This window comes from Zootoca vivipara, chromosome 2 (genome assembly GCF_963506605.1).
Source record: "Zootoca vivipara chromosome 2, rZooViv1.1, whole genome shotgun sequence".
Taxonomy (NCBI): domain Eukaryota; kingdom Metazoa; phylum Chordata; class Lepidosauria; order Squamata; family Lacertidae; genus Zootoca; species Zootoca vivipara.
In genome coordinates this window covers 19,952,779-19,975,772 of record NC_083277.1, presented here as the reverse complement: position 1 = coordinate 19,975,772, position 22,994 = coordinate 19,952,779, and the positions used below count along the sequence as shown (strand labels likewise).

General features: G+C 43.2%; 1 protein-coding gene across 1 annotated transcript in view; it reads left to right on the top strand.

Moving 5' to 3' along the window:
• Positions 1–18,340, top strand: part of IHO1 (interactor of HORMAD1 1) — a 34,229-nt gene extending 15,889 nt beyond the window's left edge. Inside the window, exons 4-7 of the mRNA XM_035105000.2 lie at positions 4,412–4,460; positions 4,691–4,766; positions 15,149–15,255; positions 17,337–18,340. Of these exons, the coding sequence (XP_034960891.1) occupies positions 4,412–4,460; positions 4,691–4,766; positions 15,149–15,255; positions 17,337–18,338 (1,234 nt within the window). The 3' untranslated portion in view covers positions 18,339–18,340. The remainder of the gene's footprint in view (positions 1–4,411; positions 4,461–4,690; positions 4,767–15,148; positions 15,256–17,336) is intronic.
• The last annotated feature ends 4,654 nt before the right edge of the window (positions 18,341–22,994 follow it).

Below are 22,994 nucleotides of genomic sequence, written 5' to 3'. Positions count from 1 at the left end.
GGTCCAGCTCTCACTTCCATACATCACTACTGGGAAAACCATAGCTTTAACTATACGGACCTTTGTAGGCAAGGTGATGTCTCTGCTTTTTAAGATGTTGTCTAGGATTGTCATTGCTTTTCTCCCAAGAAGCAGGCGTCTTTTAATTTCGTGACTGCTGTCACCATCTGCAGTGATCAAGGAGCCCAAGAAAGTAAAATCTCTCACTGCCTCCAGGTCAATATATAGTAGTAATTTTGTTTGCATTGTATTCCTGTCAGTTGAAATACTAAGCAAGACTTTATCCTCTGTAATTTCTGTGTGCCCACGCAGTCATAGGTGATCAGACATTTCCTTTGTTTTGAGACATTCTAAGACTGGGTTCACCACAATGCTAAACAGGCTAGTGTTTTTCCTTTGTGATGTTTTCTTTGTGACAAACATAGCTTCATTTCCTGTATTCTAGTGGTCATGCCATTTCATGCGTATTCTAAGTGTTGTAAATGTTTTAATTCTTGTCTATGCTTCTGCCTCTTCTCCTGTACAATTCTTGAAAGAGAACATACCTTTAAGCTTTATTTTAAAAAGGACAATGAAAAGCATGACAGTATTGCTGCCACTAGCAAGATCTCCCTATCCTTGTTTAATGAATGCTGGAGACTGCAGTGGATTAACACTAACTCTTTAATTGTCTACAAGTGACTGTACAGCAGACCTAACAAACTCATGAATACAGACCTTTCGTGTACCTTGCAAGTCCTTTAGTCTTGGCTCTAGTTTCACTTTTCATGCCATACCAATAAGGCATTGCCTGTCTGTTCAGTATCACAGTTCCCCTCCTTTGAGTTATAAACTATCCTGAAGCAAAGGAGTGAGCTAAAGAACAAATCATATGAACACCTGTTAACAGTCTGTTTTTTTGATATTTTACCCTGGGGTCATGAGTAGACTATCCGTCACTTCTAACACCTGCTAGCTGAGGAATGATGTCATCCGTGGTGGGAAGAATGTAGTTTTCTCTTTATTACAGTTTTATCCAGCTGTTTCAAGTCCACACACATGTAGGTACTATTCTTTTTCAGAACTGGTACAACTGGTGAGCACCAGTCAGTGAGTTCCATGATTGGTTCTATAACCCCACATCGAACCATCTTCTCTAGTTTGGCTGGTACCTTGGGAAGTAACAGGGCTGATATTCTATGTGGGCTGCATAGGGTACAGTTCCTTCCTCACGTCTTACCTTTATTGATATAGTCTTCAAAATTCCTATCCCATTGTGAGGCTCTGCAAAGAGTTATTCTAAGCCACACGTCTGGCCCATTGTTGTAGCTGTGACATGTCTCAAAAGATTATTGGTCTCAGCTTGGAGCAAATATATTTTAAAGGCACAATCTCTACCTCTGTATTGAGTTTCTAGCCATGAAATATTCTGCACAATTTAGATTCTGTCTTCCAGACCTAGCGAGCAATGTGAAAGCATACTGGAGACAGGGTGGATGGTAAAAACATCTGTAGACAGACCCTGGAATCACACTTGCATCAGCTCCAGCATGTAAGCACGATGGCATTAATTTGCAGTGACACCTCCCATGGCCTCAGTAGATTTCCTTCGTTTTGGTTCTCTTTGTTGAAAGCAGGCCCTTTCGTGAATATGGTTCATCTTTGCCACACATCAATTTTCCCCAAGACAAGGAGCAAATGAAAAATATTTCAATAACTGTTGTGCCTGTGGGCACAAATTAGGGCATATTGGCTATAATTCTGTGCTAGAGTCATAAAAATTTGGTCTAATCTAATTAGCAGTGTCCAAATATCTTCAGAACATCTTCAGGACTAGCTAAAGAGGACCCAGTGTTATTAATTGCTGTAGTCTACCTCCCTAAGTAGTAACACTCCTTTTAATCAGTTTTCTTTTAAACAATTGTTAAAACCTATATTTATTGCCTATTGTTAGATTATTACTGTTTTTCTTTTATTGTTTTATGTATTGCATATTTATGTGTGCTGGTCAAGAACGGTAATAAATCAATCAATCAATTGGCTATAATACTGATTTTTTTTGTTTGTTTGTTATTATTTGCTTGTCTCTGTGGTTCCATAATCACTCAAAAACTAATAATGATGGTGATGATGATAAATCATTTTTAAAAACAGCTTGAGGAACAAAAATTATTATCATTATTTTAAATAAGGAGCATACCTGGATTTCTTCTACTTCTGTAATAAGTTTTGTGGCAATACCAATAATGAGAGAGCAGTGGTTTCTCATCTGGCCATCCTGCAGGCCTTCTACAATAAAAAAATCTTTTGGTGGAAAGATTTTACCGGTAGCTTTGTTCCTTTGTTGAGCTGTGCAGGAATCTTGCTTCCTCACTGGATTCTCTGTGGAGTGTTCCTGATTTCTCACATGTTTAGTGAATGTAGCAGCTCCCTACGCTTCTCCCTCAGCCCTCCTACCATAGCCTGCTTTGTTCCTCCTATAAGCCTGCTGCCCTGAGGTTGAGGATGTTGCCTTATTGCCAATGCTGAAGTAAGGGCAGCTGCCAGATGGTCAGATTCTGTATGTGGAAGGTTTAGGGGCAACACCTTGTTCTTTGGCTCTTGCAGCAAAATGATCTAGATCAGGCATAGGCAAACTTGGCCCTCCAGCTGTTTTGGGACTACAACTCCCATCATCCCTGACCACTGGTCCTGATCTAGATGGCTCTGAGTCTCCACAAATTCTGAACGTGTGTGACCTGTGCTACAGGAACTGCAACTGGTACTTTTTGGCTTCTTATTAGCCAGTGCACCCAGATGTAAAATGGTACGTACAACAATGCATAAATCAGTGCCCAACTTTCTCATACTTTACACTGTCAGGATGGTACAACCTTTCTTAGAAACTTTCTCCCCCAGGTTTTTCATTTGTAACTGTATCTGCCACAGTTTCACGAAATATGAGTGTCCTTCATTCATCCAGGTAAGGGCTCCTAAGCCACAATCTCAATCTTTTCCTCTGCATTTTTCACCTACCTAGAAGGAATACCTCCCAGACACATTCTCCAGTTCATTTTTCATTTGTTATTCCTTCACTTCCTCGGGTTACTGGCACCATTTTCAAATGTTTCCTCTTCCACAAACCTACTATGTCCTCCCCCCCCCAATTTCCTTTCCCCCCCATCACCAGATCTTAGCAGGTAAAACTGAGTTGTTGAAACAAGCTCGCCTACAAGTACTAGAACCCCTGATTTAGCACTTGCCATCTGTCAGCATTTCAGAAAAACAAGTTCACTGGGGATTCTTGCTAATGGAATTTACTTGACTATAGAGGTGAAAGTTCCATGGAGATAAATACTTAAATGAGGAATTGTTGTTGTTGTTTAGTCGTTTAGTCGTGTCCGACTCTTCGTGACCCCATGGACCAGAGCACGCCAGGCACTCCTGTCTTCCACTGCCTCCCGTAGTTTGGTCAAACTCATGTTCGTAGCTTCGAGAACACTGTCCAACCATCTTGTCCTCTGTCGTCCCCTTCTCCTAGTGCCCTCAATCTTTCCCAACATCAGGGTCTTTTCCAAGGATTCTTCTCTTCTCATGAGGTGGCCAAAGTATTGGAGCCTCAGCTTCACGATCTGTCCTTCCAGGGAGCACTCAGGGCTGATTTCCTTAAGAATGGATAGGTTTGATCTTCTAGCAGTCCATGGGACTCTCAAGAGTCTCCTCCAGCACCATAATTCAAAAGCATCAATTCTTCGGCGATCAGCCTTCTTTATGGTCCAGCTCTCACTTCCATACATCACTACTGGGAAAACCATAGCTTTAACTATACGGACCTTTGTCGGCAAGGTGATGTCTCTGCTTTTTAAGATGCTGTCTAGGTTTGTCATTGCTTTTCTCCCAAGAAGCAGGCGTCTTTTAATTTCGTGACTGCTGTCACCATCTGCAGTGATCAAGGAGCCCAAGAAAGTAAAATCTCTCACTGCCTCCATTTCTTCCCCTTCTATTTGCCAGGAGGTGATGGGACCAGTGGCCATGATCTTGGTTTTTTTGATGTTGAGCTTCAGACCATATTTTGCGCTCTCCTCTTTCACCCTCATTAAAAGGTTCTTTAATTCCTCCTCACTTTCTGCCATCAAGGTTGTGTCATCTGCATATCTGAGGTTGTTGATATTTCTTCCGGCAATCTTAATTCCTGCTTGGGATTCATCTAGTCCAGCCTTTCGCATGATGAATTCTGCATATAAGTTAAATAAGCAGGGAGACAATATACAACCTTGTCGTACTCCTTTCCCAATTTCCCAATTTCCCAAATGAGGAATTAAAATGTGTTAAATCTACATTTTGCTATGTGGTGCATGCTGTCTCATGAGATTATCTTGGCTTTTTCCTGTATTTGCATTTGACTAATTTGCATACAAATTTTGTGGTTTTTTGTTTTGTTTCTCCCATTCAGCGAGCTTTTAAACACCTTTATTTTGAACACTAAAGAGAGTCTTCAAAGGGTAAGTGAATCCAAATTATAAGCTGGAAGCAGGGGTGGGAAATGTTTCAGTGCATTTCTCCTATTTTCTAATTAATAGAGCATTTGCCTTTTGTCATGCACTATGATAAAATATAATTGAACCTTCGGTTTGAATGCTTTTTGATTCAGCTGGAAACACTGACTATATTGAAAACACCATAAGGGAAATGAATAAATATTAAGTCTTTCACAAAACTATTTGTTTTGCAGCTGCACTTTTCCTTAGATAAGTTTGAAGAAACTCTGAAATCTATTTTGGATGGCTTCGGAAGCTTTTCTAAGTCAAGTAAGTCCTCAGGATATTTCTATTCCCACCAGAGTGTGGGGTCAGACTGATAATTGCATCTGCATCTGTTCACAGCTACGGGGGACCTTTCCAGATGCTATGGCTTTACCTGGGTGATCATGAACCAGTCACTATCACCATAGGAAATGCAGTGATTTATTGTATTAATTTCATCTTTATCCCATCCTTCCTCCAAGGAACACACTTTTATCCTCAAAAGAACCGTATCAGATAGGGACTTGGCAAAAGGTCACCCAGTAAGCCTCAAGGCTGAGCAGGAATTTGAACCCAGGTTCTCCTGTGCCGCTCTAACGACTGTGTGATCCTGGCTCTCCACTTGTTGTGAATGACACACTAGTTATCCACATCTCTAGTAAATGACTTTTGCCCCATAAAAGTGTGACTGGAGGTCACTTATTGTGGGGATAGTTTTATTAGTGTCTTGGAAGGGGGGTGGGGCATTGTTTGGTGCACTTCAGGCATGTTGCCAAATCTACCCCTCTGCTTAGCTGTGTAATTTTCAGTCAGATTACTTTCCCCCATCCAGGGGCGTAGCCAGGATGAAAATCAGGGGGGCCAAGGGGCGGGGGCGGGGCCACATCGGAGCAGCCCGAAATCGGGCTGCTCCGACTCCCTCCTCCCCCTCCGCGATAGGAAGGGACGAGGGGGAGCCAGGATCAGCCCGAAATCAGGCTGCTCCGACTCCCTCTTCCCCCTCCGCGATAGGAACGGACGAGGGGGAGCCAGGATCAGCCCGAAATCGGGCTGCTCCGACTCCCTCCTCCCCCTCCGCGATAGGAAGGGACGAGGGGGAGCCAGGATCAGCCCGAAATCGGGCTGCTCCGACTCCCTCCTCCCCCTTCACGATCGGAAGGGACGAGGGGGAGCCAGGATCAGCCCGAAATCGGGCTGCTCCGATCCCCTCCTCCCCCTCTGCAATCGCTGGGGCAGGTGGAGGGAAAGCCCCAGAGCCGCGCAAAGCGGTTGCCTGGCTTTCCCTCCACCCGCCCCACAGCCAGCCGGCTAGAAGGGACGTCTCCCTTCTCCCTTGCTGGCTGTGGGGCGGAGGGAGGGAAAGCCAGCCAAACGCTTTGCGCGGCTCTGGTGCTTTCCCGCCGCCCGCCCCACAGCCAGCCAGGGAGAAGGGAGACGGCACCGGGCGGGCAGTGGGGCAGGCTGGCCAGTGGCCCTGCTTCTAGGGGGGGCAATTGCCCCCTCCTGCCCCCCTGCCTACGCCCATGCCCCCATCTGTCTCCCCTGTGAACCCCAGAAATTGTGCATCTGTCCTTTCCATGGTTAGAGCACTCACTTCTGAAAATGAAGGCTCTTCCCCTATGGAGCCAGCTCATTTTCCCACACTAATGCTACCCCAAATCCCTTTTCACTTAGGTGAATATGGGAGTGGCACCTGAGGTGGCTAATACTATTATTAGTCCACTTTAATTGCCCAAACCTAAATATATGGTAGGCTCTTGAATCCCTCCCACAAAATAGTGACAGCCTAGAGGCACTTTAGATGCACCAACAGTGGCCAATTCAGACACGGACTAGGAGTATGAATTCTAGTATGGCATGACTAGAAAATTTGGTTTGCATAACATGGAACTAATTTCCTTTTTTACTGAAGGAGAAAGGGCAGCCATGAGCTAAGGATTTACATAAGGTAGTCCAGGAAGTCTATCGGCAGGCTGGGATTTAAATATTAAACTCATATTGAAGTATAATTTAAACACTGGCTACTATATTGGAAAAATTGCTTTGGACAGGTGTACACGTGTGTGTGTGTGTGTGAGAGAGAGAGAGAGAGAGAGAAACTACCTGCCAATCATTTAAAAACATTAAAATATGTTAGTATTGCTTGAAAACTTAGCTATGTTCCTATAAGGCATTGTGAAATATAGGTTTTCATATAGCAGAACACTTGGCATCTGCCATATTAACAAGCCACATTTCAGCAGAATGTTGCATCAGCCATGTTCAACATATTGCTTCTTCCATCTACACCGGTTCATCTGTATATATTTGGTTGCCAATAAACACTGCTGTTCGATTGGGATCACAGTGATGGTTAATTATCTTCCTACCATTAAGTAACTGCAGTGGAGTCTTGGAAAGATATCAGTTAAATGTGTTCCCTTTGAAATCCAAGTATCTCACCTCCTGCATCTGGTGCAAAAAGATGAAAAAGTTTCCCTCCAACTGACAGGCATTTTGCAGACTGCAGCTGTCAGTGTATGCCTCTGGGAGAATATTGTATATATTATATGTTATTGGTAGATAGGAAAAGCAGCAGGAATTGGGTCGATGTATTAGACTTCCCAGTGTATCAAATGGGCAATGCCCTAGTCTCTAACTGCTGTGAATATAGAGCATTTGTTTTGGGAATGTGGCCTCATGTGAAGAAGGCAATGGCTTAGCTCATTTTAAGCTCATTACTTAGAGTTGTGCTGCTCATAACTAAGCTGTTACTCCTTTTCCTTTTTTGCCTCTGTGCCTGGCTGTGCAGTTTGTCAGCTGGGGGGGGGATTTTCACAGACATGTATGCCATTGATTTAGCACAGTGGGATCCAAAAACGTTTAATGTCAGCTTTCCTGCTGCTGGGCAGTTTTTTCACTGGCAGATGTTAGAACAAAACATTCCACATGGGCATTTTATTCCATCACATCCATTGTCCTGCCTTGTGGTTCCTCCTGGCCATAGCCGAGGACAGATTTAGGTGTTCTAGATGAGGCACTAAAACTGCACACAAACTCAGCTAAGGGAACGTCACCCAAACTCATCTTTGGGAACTTCACAGCTGAGTGGCTCATCTCAATGGGAACTTGCATGGTGAGGCCCCGGGCCCCGCAGTCCCCTTAGGTAATAAAAACACATCCACAAATATTTAGGTTAATGGGATAAAATAGGCCACAGCTTTATTGGTTACAGATGTTAGTAGTTTGGCTTAGGCATTGGGTGAAACTGGACTATATGGAATCATAGAATCATAGAGTTGGAAGAGACCACGAGGGCCATCCAGTCCAACCCCCTGCCAAGCAGGAAACACCATCAAAGCATTCTTGACATATGGCTGTCAAGCCTCTGCTTAAAGACCTCCAAAGAAGGAGACTCCACCACACTCCTTGGTAGCAAATTCCACTGCCGAACAGCTCTTACTGTCAGGAAGTTCTTCCTAATGTTTAGGTGGAATCTTCTTTCTTGAAGTTTTAATCCATTGCTCCATGTCCGCTTCTCTGGAGCAACAGAAAACAATCCTTCTCCTTCCTCCATATGACATCCTTTCATATATTTGAACATGGCTATCATATCACCCCTTAACCTTCTCTTCTCCAGGCTAAACATACCCAGCTCCCTAAGCCGTTCCTCATAAGGCATCGTTTCCAAGCCTTTGACCATTTTGGTTGCCCTCTTCTGGACACGTTCCAGCTTGTCAGTATCCTTCTTGAACTGTGGTGCCCAGAACTGGACACAGTACTCCAGGTGAGGTCTGACCAGAGCAGAATACAGTGGTACTATTACTTCCCTAGATCTAGATGCTATACTCCTATTGATGCAGCCCAGAATTGCATTGGCTTTTTTAGCTGCTGCATCCTGACTCCTGCACATCTGCAGGGAGTCTCATAAGGGTAAAGCACTAGTAGGGGGAGCCCTATGATATACATCAAATCAGGGCACCCCCAGGGTCCCAATGGGGTTGTGCAATGGCCCTAGCCAACAGCCAGGCTTTGGACAGGAACCACACTCCCCAGATCCCTTTAATGGGGTACCCTTAATGTGGAGGGGCAGGTGGAGGCCACCACCTCCCCTCCCATAAACAAGGCTTACCCAATGCCTAACCTTACAAAGTTACAGGTAGGCAGCCGTGTTGGTCTGACGCAGTCAAAACAAAATTTTAAAAATCCTTCCAGTCAGGCCCGTCCTAGCCATAAAGGCTAGTGGCGCGGAGAACCACGGCGCTGGAGGGCGCTGGAAGGGCGCCAAATGAGTGCAGGGTTCCGGCGATCTGGCCAGGACTGCGCTCCTTCTCCGAGGACTCCGCGCTGCGCCTCCTTCTCATTTCCCCAGCGCTGCGTTCCGCTCAGTCGAGCTTTGCCACCAGCGCGCGCACAGCGCCCAAGCAGCTCTTGCTGGTCCCGCGGTGCGCGCGCTGGTGGCGAAGCTTGACTGAGCGGAACCCAGCGCTGGGGAAATGAGAAGGAGGCACAGCGCGGAGTCATCGGAGGTGGCCTCCCCTTGCTGCCGCGGTCCGCTTGGCACTCCCGGGCCCTTGGAGAGGCTCTGAAGGGGGGCGTTGGAGGGACCTAGCGCCAGGGCGCTGGATGGGCTTAAGACGGCCCTGCTTCCAGTAGCACCTTAGAGACCAACTAAGTTTGTCATAGGTATGAGCTTTCATGTGCATGCACACTTCTTCAGATACCAAAGTTGTGACAGTTGCTACAAGGTAGGCGAAAACCAAATGGCTAGTGGCAATTTGCCAAGTGGAAAAATTCCTACCTGGCCCCAACAATGTGGCAGCCAACCTTAGTCCATATCAAGGCCGCTGTCAAGCAACACATGAATACAAGGAGGCAAAAGGAGGTCACCCGCTGGCCGTGCTGCTGTTTAAACTGCTAGCGGCCATGCCCCCCCCCCCGGCTATCCTGATTGCTCAGCTGGGGGGGCGTGATGTGGCCTGGAGTCCCTATGACATGGGCGGCATCCCTCCGCCCACAGCCAGGTCACTGGGAGGTCCCAGATGCCCCCCCGCAATACCGCCCCCTGGGGAAGGGGAGCAGACTTAATATCACCTTCTATTTCCATATCTCATTGGTGCCTCCATACTCACCCTCCCCACCATTGCATCTTTATTTAAGAATTCATGTGCTGCCCTTCAGCAGAAAAAAAACTCACGTATTTTCAGGGCAACTTACAAATAAAACAGTGAGCTGCTAAATAAAATACATTGTGTAACAACAATATTATGTTTTCAAACAGCAGATAAAAGTAGTTTAATGTACCAGAGATAAAATTAAGATTAAAAGGCCTAAGAATTATGTACACACACACACACACACACACACTCTCTCTCTCTCTCTTCCAAATTTCCCCTAGTAGTGAGCAATTTAAGCATATATGCTGAAATTCTGCTATGAAAGGAAACCATCTCCCATCTGCTGCTTCACAGAAGTGCTGACCTAAGTGTCAGGTGTACCTTTTAAAAAGGACTCATCAGAGCAAGTCCAGGTGCTTTGTGCGATGCCTTTGATTTGACATACATAACAGCAAATCAAGCACTGACCAGGCTGTCTGTTTTACATTTCCTTGCATGCTTCAGGTCAGCTGTCCACTTAAAACAGACTACTAGCAAATTAATTTTATTGATCTAATGTTTGTTTGGTGCACCCTGTTTTTCCTTAAACCCCTTGCCCACTCAGTTTCAAAAGAGTTGGAAAAATTGCTCCCATGAAGAGTAGGGGGGAGTGGCTGTCCGAAGCCCCTAGGCAAGTGAGCACAGTTAAAACATCTATATCTCATCTTTCCAAACTCAAGGCAGCTTTTAGAATTTGTATTATGAACAAATTGTGCAAATTATTCTAACTAGTAAAACAAACAAAACATTAAAACATTCTAAACATTTGTTTTGCATAACAGAGTCTGCCTTCCCCTTTAATTTTATATAACATAAAATGCAAAAGCTCCACTGTTTGGAGGCAGTATGCGTCTGAATGCCAGTTGCTGGGACTCAAAAGTGGGGAGGGGGTTGTTGCCTTCAGGTTGCGCTTGCAGGCTTCTCATAGGCATCTGTTTGGCTGCTGTGAGAACAGAATGCTGCCTCTAGGATAGCTAAACTGGTGTCATGGTGCTGAAGGACCATATTTCTGATTGTTGGAATTCCCACTCACTATTTCTGAATGGGCTCTGCATTGGTATCATCTTTAACATCAGATCACTGAGTTTACCACTAAATAATTTATTCTCTGAAGATTTTGAGTTATACAGATTTGTTTGAGTGTGCAGTTTCTAAATATATGGTAAAAGCTAACACAATGTGGAGAACTTCTGGTGTGCAATTTAGAATCGACTTGTTATTTGCTAGCTTAGCGAGCAATTAGAAAGAAACTTGCATATTCCCCCAATTGTTTTCTCCCAGCTTATAACACTGGCATGTGTGCATGGATAGTGCCAAAGTGTACATGCACCCTAGAGAATTGTGCCCCAACCATGCTTCCTCCCTTCTGTGAAGACAATTACACCTGAGGGGATGGGGGAATGGCTAACCTACAACATGCTTTCAAGAAAGAATCAAGAGAATTAAACCAAATCTATAGCATATATTTACTAAACAAAAAGTAGTATGGTTGTGCGGCGATCTTTGAGAGTCTGATTGAAAGTAAGAGGCCAACAGTTAAGAACATCTGTGCATGCACTTACAAAGTAGTCAGCTTTGCTGTTACAGCGTAACAGCAATCAATGAGAGCTTCATTGAGAGTAAAGGGCTTTCTTCAATATTCTTTCGCATATAATACAGTATGTACAAAGCAGCCAGGTCAGCCTGACTGCTAATTCTACATTTCTCATATTTGCATTCCAAGCAAAATAAATTATTTTGGGGGTAAATGGCACTCTAAACATAGCACACCTGAACATTACAAACTAGACAAATTCAAATCCATGCCTGAAATTACAGACTTTAGCAACATATCTGAATAATGTAGTATCTGAATGAGCACAAAGCAAAATAATTGTCACTGAAATTATAGTGTGTGAATGGAGTCAGAGCATGGACATTATTTCTTTCTTGATTATCTACCCATCATAGTAATGGGGTGCTGTGGCAAACAACAACGATGCGATCGAAGGTATCATTATCCCTGCTAATGTAGCATGCCTGGGAAATTGTTGTATGTACAAGCTACATTAGCAAGAAATGCTTCCCCCTTGATTGTGACTACCACAGCTGATGTGAGGACTCGGAGTAACCCATAAAAATATTTAGATTTAACTAATGCAACATCTACATAATTGCAGTGGGCAACAGGTCTGCAGACAGGAGCACATGGAGGTTATTCCTTGGTGTAATTCATAAACATAGGGAACCTTTCTAATAAGTAGCAAAGGTAGATTCAACAAGCCTGAATGTTGCCTGCTGCTGGGCTACAGTGACTGGCAGTAGTTCTCCAGGCTTTCAGACAAGAGTTCCTTTCTTAGTCCTACATGCAGATGCCAGAGATTGAACCTGGGACCTTCCACATGCAAAACATGAGCTCCGCAACTGAGCTGTAGTCATTTCATTAAAGAGAAACACCAGCTTTGATATCTCTATACTGGTGTCATGGTGCCAAAGAACCGTATTTCTGAATATAGGCACCTGTTGATCCTAAACTGGATGAACATCCTTGCTAAGTCAAACAGGATTGTAATTTCTTAGGTGCTGCACTGTGTTCACAGATTTTAAAAAGGGAACTCCTGTACTGCTGGTGGCTAACTTCATAAAGAACAAGCAGCAGGTGGCTGGATGGGTTGCTGTCTATCAGTGAAACACCTGTGTGTAGATTTGATTAAACAGCTCTCCCGAACTATACAGTTCTAAAGATGACTTCCAGACTGCTGTGCCTTTTCTCCAGTCATCTGAAAGCACCCTTTGAGAAACTGACACCATCTCCACTGGATGGTGTTGCCAGGAGAATTGCTGAGAATTACTGTAAAAGTTCAAGATTCCCATTAGGACTCTAACCCAAATAATACATGAGGCTCGGTATTCAAATCCAGTAATTTACGGAAATGGATGAGGTTTTGAGCAAATAAATTTAGAAGCCATGCCAAGGGCACCAAGACTTCACAGGCTGCTTAAAACTAATAAGCCCAAAAGCAATTGTGTTGGCTATTAGTGGAGAAACTGTCATTCAACAGTTTTTTTTTTTAAGGAAAAGAAAGATAACCCATCATCTGCATTCTGCTTTCAGTCTATAGCCTTGTGCGGTAATGTATTAGCCATTAATAAGGATAACTGCCATAGAGGGAAAGAGCCTTTTTCATTTCAGGAAACTTGCCTTAGATGTAGGAGTCAGACTTTTAATGAGGCTTTTGCTTTATGTCTAGTTTTTGAGCAAGGTTGACTGGGGTCAAGTAATATGCTTGGCTGCGACTGTGACATCAGTGATGGATCTAAATGTGCTTCTGCCATGAAAACAGCTATTAATAATAATAATAATGAGAAATGATGGTACTGTAATAACACAAAAGGAGTTTCTTATTTAATCATATGTGTTGATACTGTACAAGAGTGATGACCTTTTAGAAAACGGTGGTAAATTCAATTCAGTTGAGGAAATGATGAATTGTAAAATACCCCAGGATCCACTAGTTTGCCAGATGAATTATATGAAAGAAGCAGTGTGTAAACAGGAGATAATCTTGAATTTGATAAACTGCAAGATTGACTTTACTGACTTCAGTGAAATATTGAAAAGCATCAACTTTCCTGACAAAATGTGAATGGTTAGGAAAAGTGTGGAATATATTAAAAATGTAAAATGGGTATCATAAATGAAAACAAAGGTCAGAATGGATGTACCACTTCCTGTCTCATTGGCATTGGTTATTAGCTATAGACATCAGGAGGAATTCAACGTTCTACTAAGGCAATCGTTCCGTTAGAATCCCTTCTCTCCTTCTGAAGCCCATTTTGATGAGTCCCCCTCTCCAATGTTAACCAGGGTGGCCAAAACTGCCCATATCCCCAAATTAGGCCTGCAACCACAAGTGGTCTAGATAATGTTTCATCATAGAACAAAAACAAGCACAGTAACACAAAATTCCAATAATTGGCACAATCTTTTAGTTCAAATGTTGTACTGAGCTGTGTGTGTGTGTGTGTGTGTGTGTGTGTGTGTGTGTGTCTGTGTCTGTGTCTGTGTCTGTGTCTGTGTCTGTGTCTGAAATAAATTGATAAACTGATTTCCCCATTTACTGCTCCATCACCTCTTCCTCTGTTGTCTGTCCTGTGTTGACTATCCTGTGTAGCCTTTTAGATTGTAGGCTTCTCTGGCACGGAGCTATGCTCTTGCAGAGAGACAGTGTGGTGTAGTGGTTAAGAGCGGTAGACTCGTAATCTGGTGAACCGGGTTCGCTTCGCTGCTCCTCCACATTGCAGCTGCTGGGTGACCTTGGGCTAGTCACACTTCTCTGAAGTCTCTCAGCCCCACCCACCTCACAGAGTGTTTGTTGTGGGGGAGGAAGGGAAAGGAGATTGTTAGTCGCTTGAGACTCAGGGTAGTTATAAAGCGGGATATCAGATCCAAGCACTTCTTCTTCTTGCTATACGTAGAGTACATAGCACTATATAATTAGTCAATACTAAAAATTCTCAGGAAATTAACTACTGTACAAAGTTTTGCACTTTTTTGCACTTTTTCCATGCTTGAATAAAAACACAGAATACACATAACCCAAAATATCTATACTGAGGCCTGTTAGCTACGATTGAAATTATTGCAGATAGCAGTAGCTGATTTGAAGTTCTTGGCAGAGGCGTTTCATGGGCTTTCAGTTATAGCTAGAGCTTGCATCTGCTGATGCATGCTCTATGTGTTATGTACCAAAAACCAAGCAAATCATAACCTTGATATTATTATTATTAAAATTTGTACACCATCCTTCATCTGTAGATCCCAGGGCAGTTTGCAGTATAAAAATACAAGATAAAAACACAAAATAACATAATAAAAACAAACCCATAACCCCCCTCACCCTTCTTTGACTTGTAGCTAATTCCTTTGTGGATATATCATTTGCACTGTATACTTAGTTTCTGCTTGCAGCAAATGGGGCTCTGGATTTTGTGGGAGGGGTGGAATGTGGTGGACCAGATGGGCCTCAAAAGTTCTTTCCAGCTCTGTTATTCATGGTGTGGGGTTGTTGTTTTGATTAACAAGCATGTGCTATACAAACTGTACAAAAGTTTTGCTTTTTGAGTGCCACTTTAAAAAAGAAAAGGAAAAAGTAAGTGGCATTTCCAAGAACCTTCCACACATGTCTCACCTTAGTCATTGGTAGAACTGTGGCATGGTGACGTGTATTGGGTTGGGATGTGCCGTGAAAATACCTTGGATTACTTGGAAAACAGGCATAAAGAAGAAGTAAGTGGGCTTTATAACAGAGGGCTAAAATGAGTCCTCCTTCGTTGCACATGCCCACTTGGAAGCACCATTGTGTCAATTTTAAATAACACTGTGGTGGTGGGCGGGGCGTTTTCTACTTCTCTTTGTGAAATGTTGCGCCCACTTCATAACCCACAGTATACAATTTCATTCCAACCTCACAGAAACACTGAATGGCATTTTATCTTTGGCAGACTAAATGTGACAGGATAAATGTGGTTTGTATTGATTTCTGTGTCTAGTGCAAGAAACGTCTCAATCCCATTATGAATTGGTACTGAGTGCTCTGAGAGACAAAAATGAAATGGAACAAGCATTACTGGGAATGGAGAAGAAAAGGCTGGAAAACGTAAGTGTGGAGATTGTTCTACTTTATTTAGCTGAACTCTGCCACCACTTCTCCTTTTCTCTCTTCAGAAAATGCAGACTAATTATCGGATGGTGCCTTCAGAGACACATCTGTACATTTCCTGTAACGAAATAATAACTAGCTTTTGAGCTGTAGCGGATTGTTGTCAGGGACAGTAGTTTGCTACAAACAAGACTCCAAAATGCCAAAAAAAAAACCACCCAACACTCAGGTTCACAACTGGCAAAATAAATTGGTCCCTCCACCATTATTATTTTTTTCAAAGTATCATTTATGTATAGACTCCTCTTTCAGGCAGTGGGGACTTTTCACAGGGGAACTGCATATCCTTGCAACATTTTTCTGGTGAAAATAGGGATGTCCTGTTTTGTACCCTCCAACATTTATCCTATGAAAATAGGGGAAAGCGGGACATTCTGGGATCAAATCAGAAACCGGGACAGATTCTGTAAATCTGGGACTGTCCCTGGAAAATAGGGAGGGTCTGGAATTGACATGTTTTTCTTGGGATTGAGTGGATTTAACAAAAACAATGATATTCAGTTTTATTAAGAAACTAAAAACTCGTCACCTTCATTATCATTTCCCCCTTAATAATAAAGATGCAAGTTCCCTTCTAAGCACACATTTGCTGAGCAAACATAAGCTACCAGAGCAGTCCACTCACATGTATGTTAGGGCTCCTCAATATGACCTATTTATTTGCTTGCACAAAACTTACATGGAAGTTAGGTTAAATTGGGTCTTTACGGCACATTTGTTCTGATTTGTTTGCGAGGAGGCTATATGACAATAGGCGTGTGTCCTGATTTGCTTGTGGAGTGGAACATCCTTCTATTAATCATGTGTTTTCCCATACTTTACAATGCTTTTCCCTGTCACTTTCCCAAATACTGAAAGTCTTCTAAAAGGTGGGTTTGTTGCACTAGTGTGACAGGGTGCTTTAATCTACTTTACTTGTGCAAATACTGAAACCCTGGAGGTACCTTTAGTTGTCTGTAGTGTACTCGTGGCCAAAAAGAATTAGTTGCCTTTGGTAAGATTGCCCCCATGTAATTCTTAACTGTTGCAGGTGAGTGGGTGCTTTCAAGCCTATGAGGAGAATTGCTCCGTATGAAAAAGAGGCATCAGGCACATTCAGAACAGTGCTGCTATATCCTTGCGATCACCCTCTTGCCTTTGATTTGCAGAATAAATTATTTTGCCCTGGAATGCCAATGCAACACCTCTGAAGTCAGCCTAACAAGGGATGTGGGTTAATAAGGGTCTCAAGGATGGAATTAATCAACCAGGGTCACAAAGAGCTGTCTCTCTTTAAGATGTCAGCTTTCAAAACTATACTATGCAGGAATCAAATATATATTTAAAATGTAGCTTTAAGAACCTGGAACGCCTTTGAAAATAAGGAAACTTCTTCAGTCAAAAAAGAGAAGTTAGGAATGTCGTAAAATTAATGAAATTAGGTGAGTAATTTTGGAACACTGTTTCACGAATGATCAGAGAAAAAACAATGACAGGAATAGAATGAATCTAAAACAAACCAATGAAGAATAGGGATGCTTCAAAAAAAAAAAGGAACAGAATGATTTTGACTAATATCCACCTCCTTCTAATAATTGAAATTTCTACCCCAGTTTCTACTCCAATAGGTAAAATATGCATGTGAAATGTCATTCAGGTCAATAAATTATCAATTCAGTAAATTATTCAGCTCAGTAAATTATCAGCACTAGTCCACATTCATGAAAGTGAGAGGTATCGTGGTGGCTATGTTCTGCCTCCATACTTGGAAGTAATAATGCTTCTGAAAAGCAGTTGCTGGAAACCACAGGAGAGGAAGGTTTTCTTGTTTCTGGGTCCTGCTTGTGGGCTTTCCACAGAGATCTGGTTGGCCACTGTGAGAACAGGATGCTGGACTAATTAGAACATTGGTTGATCCATGCTCCCTTCACTGTTTTTTTGTTTGTTTGGTTTGGTTTGTTTAGAATTGAAAGCATTTCTGTTCTAGATTGTGAATTCATACCATCTAATGATTCTACTCTCCTCGTCACTTTCCACAGAAAGATACAGAGATCTCAGATCTGAAATCCAGCCTGCAATCACTGACGGAGAGTTTGGAGCAGCTTACAGCTCAGCAGAAAGAGCAGCACTTGAAGCTCTGTGAGCGGTTAGAACACCTGCAGCTCCCTAGTCTTCTGGCTGATTTGCAAACATTCATTTCTGCACCCAGAGTACCAATTCATATAAAGGACAGTGTTTCCCAGACTTCCCCAGACATGATGTCCAGACAGGTACCTGACAATTCCCACTCACGTGATGCTCCTCCAGGCAGCCAGGTCATTTCTACTGTCACAGCCTCACAGGGCAAAGAAAATGCTGACATTCAGCAGAGTGGCCGTTTTCGGGCCGGGGGCCATGATGCCGACCATCCTCATTGCACCTGCTGCTTCAGTGCAGCCACCGCTGCAGGCAGCCACGAGGAATGCTTGTTATATACTCAAGGACCAAGTCTATCCACACCACTGAGGAAAGTGATCAAGAAAGGCAGTCGGGCAAAGGGACTTAACACTCCAAAGGACCCACAGCTGAGCTGGACTCACATCGACAGTGCAGACAGCCACAAAAATGAGAAGCTGGCCAAAGAGAGCATGGTACAAAGTAAAGGTGGAGGGCGAAGGATGAAAAGAGAACCCCAAAAATATAGTGAGAGGAAAATACTTTATTCCTCCAGGAAAGGAGGAAATTGTTCAAAGGTTACTACTAATGCCAGACGAGGGTGTTCTAAGTCCATCAAGTCTCCATACCTTGCACTCCAGTTCCATGAAAATTCACAGACTATACCAAATATGCAAGTAACGCCTGGAGTTAAAAAGAAAGTGGATCTTTCTTGTTCAAAAAACAATAGTTTCTGGGCAGGCTCCTCTCCGGAAAGCTCTTTTTCCGAAAACCAAGTGAGATGGCTCAATCTCTCTGATGATTACTCATCTCCTTGTAGTAAACCAGCCCAGCAGAAGACTACAACATATTGTCCATTATTTTTTGACAGTGATTTTTCTGATTAAGAGTGTTCTCTAAAAGATGCTTCTTGTATGTAATCATCTTAGTAATATGTTGTTATGAAAACCTTTTGTGCATCACAAGCAGTAATATGCTCCTTTCTGCAAAACTCCCAAAATGCATCACTATAACCTTGAGCAAAATTATCTATACCTGGCTTCCTTTAAAAAAAATGTATTGGCCTATTAAGATATTCCTTAACGAGATAGAAAACCTGGGGGGTAAGTCTCAGTCTTCCTCATCCCTTCACAATATGATCTTAGGCTGTACCATAGTCTAATAAAAGCAGGAACTCCTTTGAACCTGCCTCCCCCCGCAGAATCCATCCCCAGAAAGAATAACTGATCTCTGCAGTGGCATTTGGGAGATATACTAAGTTCAAACAAAATATAGCATAAATCAGCCTTAATTTTCTTCCCATGTCATGGAGATGGGAGAAGATTGTACATGTGCCAGAGACACTTAAAGGGTTGAGACATCTCAACAGGCCCTTTGATATCCTTCTTCTCCCCCAAAGGTGTGTCATCTAAAAACAGAAAAAAACCCTGTTATGTGTGTTGTGTCCAATAAAGCAGTTATTGTTTACTTTGGGCAGTGCTGGTACAGTGGGTTTGGGCAGGGGAACAGAGTAAAAGATGTAATTTGTTTTTATTTCTGATGTTTTAAAGGTGTTAAGTGTGCATAATAAAAGTCCAATAGATCGTTATCAGTGCGGTACCAATAAAGTTGGAAACATTCTTGTAATTGGCCCTGCGGCCGTAACACACAACCCACAGACGTGTGGGAAAGCAACACCATGTGGCTTGTTGGTGTATGTGTGATAAAGAGTCCTTTGTGGAGTGGCATTTGCTGGAGAAAGCAAGCATGAGTGTGTTGAGATGGAGAACACTTTCTTTTCCATGTTGCTTTCCCCCCACCTGGTATGATTCCAGCAGCTTCTCGCTCCCTGCAAATTGAGGCACGTTTTGAACTTGGGTATTACACCAGTCTAGCGCTCTTCAGTGGGGAAAGACGTCTTTCTTGATGGAACCCAAAAGGAGGAAAGACCGAACAAGCAGGTAGTTTCAAAAAGGGAAATACTATACCATGTTTTTTTTTTTTTTTTAAAAAAAAAGGTTCCTCAAAACATTCGCCTTACTTTGCAGGGTTGCTAGTTGCAAGCCAATCCTGCACAGAAAATTTTACTTAGATCAAATGTAAAAACATTTCGTGGTTGCCCTCTCTCTCCACAGGGGCAAAAGCCTTTTTTTTTCAAAGCAGATGCTAGAAGAGAAGTTTGGGCTTGAAGCACTGGCTTGATTTGGGCTCGGAGTTGTATGCTAATTTAGGATCAGCCAATGCTAACGACGCCCCCCTCCGCCAGCTGTGCAGAAGTAATTTCCTTTGAAGCTAAAATCAATTAATATGCAGATAGTGAAGAAACAGACACCCCCCCCCAATTAATCTATACAAGAATAAATACTTCAAAGAAACAGGCAAACCATCAAGGTAAGCTGAGTTTAATTGTTTAGTTAATTTTACACTTGCCAAGCAGCTCTCAAAGTCCCCCAAACAGCGGTATAGATATCTCAGACAAAAAGGAATGTTGGTAATGAATTGAAATCTGTATTTTCAAGGGTATGAGAGTCCCATTTTATGTGATGCTTCAGCTTGCGATGAAGGCAGCCTGGGGATCAGATTGGGATTTTCAGATATCCAGCATATCAAAATTATATCCAGGAATGCCCTTTTCATCACAAAAGGTTAGCCCTAGATAGTACCGCCTGTAGAGAGGCAATTGTGACTGCTCAAAAGCAAGGGAAGCGTAATGAAATGCAGTGGAGGCTGGTCTACTAGCACTACTGGGACACAGCCCTCCCAAAGAGAATGTCAAGCTATTGAAAGCAAAATTCCCAAGAAATCTCAAAGCTGCATACAGTGGTACCTCGGGTTGAGTACACAGTCCATTCCGGGGTGCTTTTTGCACCCTGAAAAGTACTTAACCCGAGCGGCGCTTTAGCGCATGTGCGAAGCGTCGATAGAGCGCTTCTGCCACGTACGAAGTGCGCAGAACACTTCTGCACATGCACGCACGGGTCCGCCGAGTACTTAACCCAAAAATACGCAACCCACAGCGAACGCAACCCAAGGTATGACTGTATTTTCTTGCCTCTCACACATTTTATACTTCTATTTGAACTCTGAGAAGCTCTGCAGACATTTCTGCCAGTCTACTGTTCTCTGGCCAACCAGGTCTCTGTAGTACTCAGCCAATCCTAATCCCAAAAGTATAGCTAAGGCAAAGGAATCCCTCTGGTGTGTCTCTGGGCAGAAAAAAAAATACTGTATATTCCTGCGTATAAGACTACTTTTTAACCCAGGAAAATCTTCTCAAAAGTCGTGGGCCCTCTTATACGCCGGGTTGTATTTCTTATACGGTGAGTATATCCCAAACTCTATATTTTAACTGGAAAAGTTGGGGGTTGTCTTAACGCCGGAATATACGGTATGTGAAAATTGAATACTAGGGCTGCCTGTTTTTCAGCCCCTTTGTGATAGTCCCACCTCCCTCCTGCTATGAGGCCTAGTAGGGCTGCTTGAAGGGCAGTCTGAGCATGCTCAGAACTGTTCCCTTAAAGCCACACCTCAAAACACATGATTTGGAGTTTTCCAGGAGAATGGTTTGGTTGCCAGTTGTAGCAGCTTAGTTTTTATTTATTAATTAATATTTGTTAAGAGGAAGTAAGTAATGGAAGACAGAGTGTGTCAGTACCTTTCTGTGCCCATTTTTTATTTATTTAACCATTTGTATTTATTCATGGGATTGGGGGAGGAGGGTTAGGAAGGCTGTCTAGTATTCAAAGCATATTTCAGGTTTTTGTCTTCTGGTCCCTGGAAGACTGGCAGTGCGGCATGCAGAACTCTTCATATGCCTTCCCAAGGCCTCTTACCATTTTAAGGGCTCATTTACTGATGATATCAGCCAAACCAGCCCTTAAAACTAGGAGGAGTTCGGGAAAGTAGGAAGAGAGGACAGACTGCTTGTGCTAGGAGTGCATTAGTAGTAACACTCTAATCAGGAGTATGAAACCATGAGTTTAGACATGCAGCGAAGTGTGGAAATGAGGTGGTAGAGCCTTGCTGAGGCGGTGAAATGGACTGTACCACTTCAGAGAGCAGGTGGAGAGATATTCATAAATTATCCCCTGGGAAGAGAGCAACCCAGGTAGAAAATGAGCACAGCAGAAAGCAGGCTGCAATAGCACGCTTCTCCTTGTGGTAGTTTGTGGGTAGAGATGGGGAGGGATTTGATTAAGTTTGTTTTTAAAAATAAACCCTTCAAATCCTCACTTGTTGAAACAATGTGAGGACTGAAAAACAACCATCCTTCAAAATTCTCACATACCCCAGTTTTGCAATGCAGTTTGAAAGCCAGTTTTCCCAAAAATGCACATATTGGGTAAAAGTGTGCATGAAAAATAATATACGTGGGAAAAAATATACAGCAATGATTTCTGTTCGGGGAAATTGGTTGCAGAAATGTGTTGTTGTTGTTTACTCGTGTCCGACTCTTTGTGACCCCATGGACCAGAGCACGCCAGACACTCCTGTCTTCCACTGCCTCCCGCAGTTTGGTCAAACTCATCTTGGTAGCTTCGAGAACACTGTCCAACCATCTTATCCTCTGCCGTCCCCTTCTCCTAGTGCCCTCAATCTTTCCCAACATCAGGGTCTTTTCCAAGGTCTTTTCTCATGAGGTGGCCAAAGTATTGGAGCCTCAGCTTCAGGATCTGTCCTTCCAGTGAGCACTCAGGGCTGATTTCCTTCAGAATGGATAGGTTTGATCTTCTTGCAGTCCATGGGACTCTCAAGAGTCTCCTCCAGCACCATAATTCAAAAGCATCAATTATTCGGCCATCAGTCTTCTTTAGAAATGTGTGTGTTAGTCAAAACTGTGTTTATTAAATTTACGCCAAAATGTAGAGATCTGAATTTAAGTTTGGGGAAATGAGAGACCTGAACTTGACCATTCCTCTTATCCCTATTTGCAGGTGTTATTATTATTAACTTGCAGGAACTCTTTTCGATGAGAGAGAATTATAAAAATGATACCCCAACTGGTACAGAATTGGGCCACCTCTTTCTGTGGCATGTCACGACAAGGCCTGTGATCTCAATTCCCCAACATTGGGCAGACGATGCCCTTTTCTTATGCAATGATTTCCTGCATGACATAGAATAGTTGCCAGGCCTGGATGAGACAGGATTCATGCATGCTGCTGCTCCAACTGCTGCTTAACTTAATTTATCTCAATCCCCTGGAAGACGAAGCTGTGGAAAAAATTATCGCTACGCGTCCTGCCTCTGGTTTTCATAGGAGCAGGATCCCATCATTTCCTTTCCTTTCTGTAATTCTGCGATGTTCATGCCTCGTTGGGCAAACACGACAAGCTGACATTTTCCATCAGTGCGTCAACATTCCCCCGGGGAAGCCAAACGGCTCCTTGGAAAGTGACAGCAGCACAAATGACTAAGGAAGTCTGCAGGGTCCTGAGAGCGATGGGTAATGCTGGTGTGATAGCCATCATGTGTGTGTCTCTCTACTCGCACACACACACACCCGCCAGCCCGCCTTCCCTTATGCCATCATTACTCAAACAGGAGAAGTTGAGAAGGGAGCT